General features: G+C 38.8%; 1 protein-coding gene across 1 annotated transcript; it reads left to right on the top strand.

Annotated features, from left to right (window-relative positions):
• Positions 1–472: 472 nt before the first annotated feature.
• On the top strand, positions 473–5,328 carry LOC130357668 (chymotrypsin-like elastase family member 1). Its single transcript, XM_056560399.1, has 8 exons — positions 473–517; positions 917–1,005; positions 1,758–1,858; positions 2,084–2,209; positions 2,754–2,890; positions 4,236–4,381; positions 4,669–4,818; positions 5,231–5,328. The coding sequence occupies exons 1-8, from the start codon at positions 478–480 to the stop codon at positions 5,237–5,239; spliced, it is 798 nt and encodes a 265-aa protein (XP_056416374.1). The 5' UTR covers positions 473–477; the 3' UTR covers positions 5,240–5,328.
• The last annotated feature ends 501 nt before the right edge of the window (positions 5,329–5,829 follow it).

Here is a 5,829-nt window from a genome sequence, read left to right as displayed (position 1 = left end):
TTGGCACTGCAGATGTCAGTTAATGAATGAGAGGTATATATGGATTACAGGTCAAAAGTCCTATACAACCATGCATCTTTAAGATACTGAACCCCAGTACAAAATTTGAAAAAGCTATAATGTATAATAACCTAATGTATATTATAACCTGATGTATAATATATAGTACTAGCCTCCAGTAAGGTCCAGCACCATGCTATGTCTGCAGTTATGTATCCTCCATAGCCAGAACCCAGCAACCAGAAATGTATAGAAAAAAAGCTACCTATAAATCACTGGATTATACAATATTCTGCTTTATTTATGTTACATTACTAATGCTTACTCAATTCCAAAAATACATAAACAGATAACAATTTCACAAATACTGTGAATACAACATCTGACAGTGTTCCCAACACATGAATCCTGGAACTGGCAGCAATATAAAAGGGAGTGCAGAATCACTTTCCCTCCACACACTTCTACCGATCCAAGATGCTAACTTTCCTTCTACTCGCTGCTTTTGTCCTTGGTGGTAAGACGCAAGAACGTACCCTATTTTTACTTCAGCTTATATATGACAATACTCATATGGATGCCTAATGTACTCAGTTTCTATAATCCACTAACGATAAAATGGTTCACTATATTCAGATGAAATAAGGAGGGTATTTTATGATCTTGTATTGGCATACAATTAGTGGTATTAAGAAAAGGATTTTTGCTTATTTTTAGCCACTTTATCAAAGAGATCTTCCTATCCCCTTAATGATAACAGATTCCTTTCCAGCCAGGACCCGACCAGTCCTGTGTGGGAAAGTCTTTCTCTTCATGGCGGCACCCTAGATCCCCAGTTGTGCAAGGCACTGCAGCACGACCACAATGACTAACTTTTTTCACATTATTTTTTGTTTTTAATTCTACCTCATCCTAGGACACTGCGATGATAATCTTCGCTACGTTGAAGATAATTCACGTGTAGTTGGAGGAACAAATGCAGTAAAAAATGCCTGGCCATGGCAGGTAAGTGATGTAAAAGGGATATTTTCATTTCAGCAAGTAGTCCCCAACCCAGAGGATACGGGATAGCTTCTGGATCTGTGGGGATCCAACCACTGGGACCCCCCAACTGATCAGCAGAATGCAGTGAAAACGTAGCCCCCCACTGAATAGAGTAGGCAACACATGCATAACCATTACCTTTAGAATGTTGCAGATCACTGTGTTTGGTAACATTCAGAAGGCTCATACATGTGGGGGCGCAGGTTTTTGGTGTTGCCAGAATCTGTATGGGTTTCTGCTGTCAGATCCCCACCAATCAATGAATAAGGAGATAATGAATGGAAAAAAATTTAAAGCGTCAGATCCCACAAAATTGTATTATATGAGAAGACTGTCCATATAGAATTATGTATGCTTGTTTCTCAGCAGAGAGAACTACCGTAACTTTTGTCCCCAGTCCCACAGATTAAATACTCTTCAAAGCTTAAAGCTGTTATTATTTCCAAAAACTTTTCACATGTCATAGAGACATGCCACAATTTTTTTAATTGGGATTCAGGTTTTCAGACCCCGATTGATTATTAAAATGAACACAACTAAACACTTCTATCCCCAGTTTGCAGCTCCTCTTATCTTGCTGCACACCCAGACCATACCTGATCAAAGTGAGACATGTCAAAAGTGTTTTTTTAAATTGACAGTAACACTAAGTCAGAAGAGAGACACAACTTGTGTGCTGTTAAAATAGTCCCAATGTGATTTCTCCCTTGTAGGTATCTCTCCAGTATCAGTCCGGCAGCAGCTGGTATCACACCTGTGGAGGTACCCTGATCCGTGCTAATCGTGTGCTGACCGCTGCTCACTGTGTCGACAGGTATTACTTACTCTGGCAACTCTGGCAAGATTACATTTAGCAAATGTTACTTATATTGGTGATTTTTTTAATTTTTATTTTAATAGTAAATAATTTAATTTAAGTCTCAATAATCTCCAGTAGTTCTAAAAGGGAATTCACTCTCTATATACCTCTACAAAAAAAAAAAAAACTATGTACAGTCACTTATGTCTATCTCTCTATATATTCATATCTGTTAATCAGAGCCAACACCTACCGTGTGGTCTTGGGAGAGCACAACCTAAGCCAGAATGATGGTACCGAACAGTTCATCTCAGTGTCGGCAATTCGTATTAACTCAGGCTGGAACACTAACAATGTAGCTGCTGGGTATGTATCTTATGGAAGCTAGAAGCTGAAGAGTTCACATAACTTCAAATGCTTAATAATATCTGTCAAGCTCTTTACTTTATGAATTAGACATTTATAATTATGGTTCAAAGACGACATATGCCAATATATTTAACCACTGGAGAGAATGTGATACAAAGGAAAGGTGGTATAAAAAAGAAAAGGTTTGTTTAAAAAAAAGTTAAACAGATTAGTAAATCACTTCTATTAAAAAATTTCCAGTACTTTTTTGGGGCTGTGTACTAAAGAGAAATCCAAAAAGAAATGCATTTCCTGTGATGTCTGACCACAGTGCTCTCTGCTGACCTCTGCTGTCCATTTTATGAACTGGAGGAAATTCCCATAGCAAACAAATGCTTCTCTGGACAGTTCCTAAAATGGACAGCAGAGGTCCGCACTTTCTGGCACTGGTTGATTTAAAAAAAATATAGTTTTCCACGGGAGTACCCCTTTAAGCTTTGTTACACATATATGTTACTTTGTTCATTGTGACTGAATTATGGCAAATATTTCACTCTTTCAGCTATGATATTGCTGTGCTGTGGCTGGCCTCCAGCGCTACTCTGAACAGCTATGTGAAACTTGCTACACTGCCAGCAAGTGGCGCCGTTCTCGCCAACAACTACAACTGCGTCGTTTCTGGATGGGGAAGAACTAGCAGTAAGTTATAATTCAGCATATGTTAAGAAATTAAAGGAGGACTCCGTCACGCACTTTTTTCCTTTTATCCCGTCCGGGCTGCAAAATAAAAGAAAACACACTTTCTCTTATCTGCCAATGAGCCAGCGGAGCTCCGGTACAGGTGTTCGGTCCCCGGGCTGTATTCTTCTTACTTCCTGTTAGCCCAGCACGTCACACGGAGCTTCAGCCTATCACCGGCCGAGGCGGGACATCGCTGCGGCCGGTTATAGGCTGAAGCTCCGTGTGACGTGCACGGGCTAACAGGAAGTAAGAAGAATACAGCCCGGGGACCGAACACCTGTACCGGAGTGTACCGGAGCTCCGGGGGCTCGTTGGCAGGTAAGAGAAAGTGTGTTTTCTTTTATTTTGCAGCCTGGACAGGATAAAAGGAAAAAAGTGTGCGCCGGAGTACTCCTTTAAGATGAAACAAATGCAGTACAAACTCTTTGAGAAGACCCCCAAAGTTGTATGGAAAAGTGGTCTTCTACGGGGGTGATCTTCTCAAAGAAGATGTCTACAATGTATAATGTATCGTGACTGAAAATCCGTCACTCTAAATCTGGTCTGGATAAGGGTCGGTCTGCTCACAGAACTGGTCTTTTGGAGATACAGATTTTAAAATGTGAGCTCTCATTTGGAGACACAATTACAGATTATCTAGTGTAAGGGCAAAGGGGAGCAACCACTCCGATTGAAGCTATTATATTTCAAAAGTCACATGGAAAGGGAAGCAGATATAGGAAGCTGCTTCACTTTTCTCTTAGACTAATTTTAAAGAATTCTATTGTTACCCGGACAAATCCTTTTGCATACAGAAACAATAAAATGATATGTATAGAATTGATAAGTCTCATGTCCAAAATGCTGTTAATTCCAATAAATATGACCACAAATACCCCAGGGGAGTCCGGGATTCTGACTAAAAATTAATTCAATTACCCCGAATACAAAAATCCCTATTTACACTTGACTCCCCTAAAACTTACCTTTTAATATAATAGAAGTGAAAAGTAAACCAGTGATTATTTTGCTGTTAAAAACATGTGTCACTGTGCCCTATGTCATACTTTCTTATGGTGGATGCACATCAATAACTATATAATACGTGGGGGTCTGTCAGGCTCCTCCACCATTGGTTGTTCCTTCCACACCAATTCTTAATTCAGCCACAGTTTCACACCAAGTTAAAAACAAAAACACTGCCCCCGCGTCTCGCCTTTGGGGTAATTGAGTTCAATTCCAATAAATGTCAGTGAGAAAATGTGTTTAGTGAGTTACAGAATACTGAGAATGGTGAATGAAGAATGATTCTCTCTCATTGCAGCTGGTGGCTCTCTGCCATCTATCCTCCAGCAGGCCCCTCTGCCCGTTGTTGCTCACTCCACCTGCTCCACCAGCTCCTACTGGGGTAGCACTGTAAAGAGCACCATGGTGTGTGCCGGGGGTAACGGACAACAGGCCGGATGCAATGTAAGTCTTGCCGAGTTATCATTTTTAGCAGTTACTGCTATTATTGTCTTAATGTTTAAAGCTATAAATTTGTTATAAAAATTTTAAATATGATTTAACATGTTTACTATGAACAATGTAGTGCCTATGGTCGAAGACTTGATGGCAGGTTACGTTTGCTTAATTTGTGATTTAGCTACACAGACATGAAAATAATATTTTCCGGGCAATGTACTGCATTATGCAAATCACTAGAAACTGAAATATCGTCTCATTTTCCCAAATACTTATCACTTATTCTCTTATAGGGAGATTCTGGTGGACCCCTGAACTGTGCTGTCAATGGTGTCTACCAAGTCCATGGTGTGACCAGTTTTGTGTCTTCCCTTGGATGCAATGCTTACCTGAAACCCACAGTGTTCACCAGAGTGTCTGCTTACACCTCCTGGATCAACAGCGTAAGTTCCTGCTCATGGGTACAAACAATAACTATTTACTTACACATGGAAAATAGCTTCATCCATAGACACAAAAGGACAAATCTAGCAGATCTTTGAGTGCTGTACTGCAGGTTATGCACCTACAAAGCAAATGTGTCCTGGTCTAATGTAAAATCTTGTAATGTATGTTAGTACCTGTAAACTGTGAAAACGTTATAAAATGCACAGAAATAGACCAAGATATGTTCAGTGATGGAGATCAGAATATACAAGTAGATGTTCATGTAAGAAGAAAATGTTATGTATGTAAAATTCCACACTTACTTGGTTAGCATTGATTCACTATTTGTAAGGGGATTTCTAATACTTTTATGACCCTTGTTACAGCATTATATAAGGTTACTCAATCCATATACTCTTTTTATTTCAGAACCTGTAAACATCACAGAACTGTACAGAAAGCACAAGTATAATGGCATCTTAAGCATCTGTTACTCTATATCATACATCATAGAGAAAATAAATGGAGGTTACTTATGGAAATCTTTGTTTTGTCTCATCTTATTGATAGTGTTTATTATTAAGAAATTAAATTTATTATCTAAAACAAAAACACCTGCAAAAATACCCTGGGTGAATATATGATCCTATAATCCACAAATTACAATACACAGAATTCTTTATTAAACACAGCAACTTTCCATTTAAAATATGAAAAAGTATGTCATGTGGGGAAGGAAGGTCGAGATCCACATACAAAGAAACAATAACCAGATTGTAGGACAAATATAACAATAGCACCAATAAAAAAAATAAAAAAAATATTATTATTAAAAGCTAGAAAGTGCCAGTGCACACAATACAGTACAAAGAAAACATAAGGTGCAATTGATTTAAGATATGAAACAAATATTAGACCCATGCTTACATACTTGTGGACCCAGACCTCCACCTCAGACCCCAAACCATGTTTTGCCACCAGGCTTCTACTGGGGGTATTATAAAGGACATTTTGAAGAGGATCTGTCA

The sequence above is a fragment of the Hyla sarda genome, chromosome 2 (assembly GCF_029499605.1).
Source record: "Hyla sarda isolate aHylSar1 chromosome 2, aHylSar1.hap1, whole genome shotgun sequence".
Classification (NCBI taxonomy): domain Eukaryota; kingdom Metazoa; phylum Chordata; class Amphibia; order Anura; family Hylidae; genus Hyla; species Hyla sarda.
This window is presented reverse-complemented; position numbering and strand designations above follow the sequence as displayed.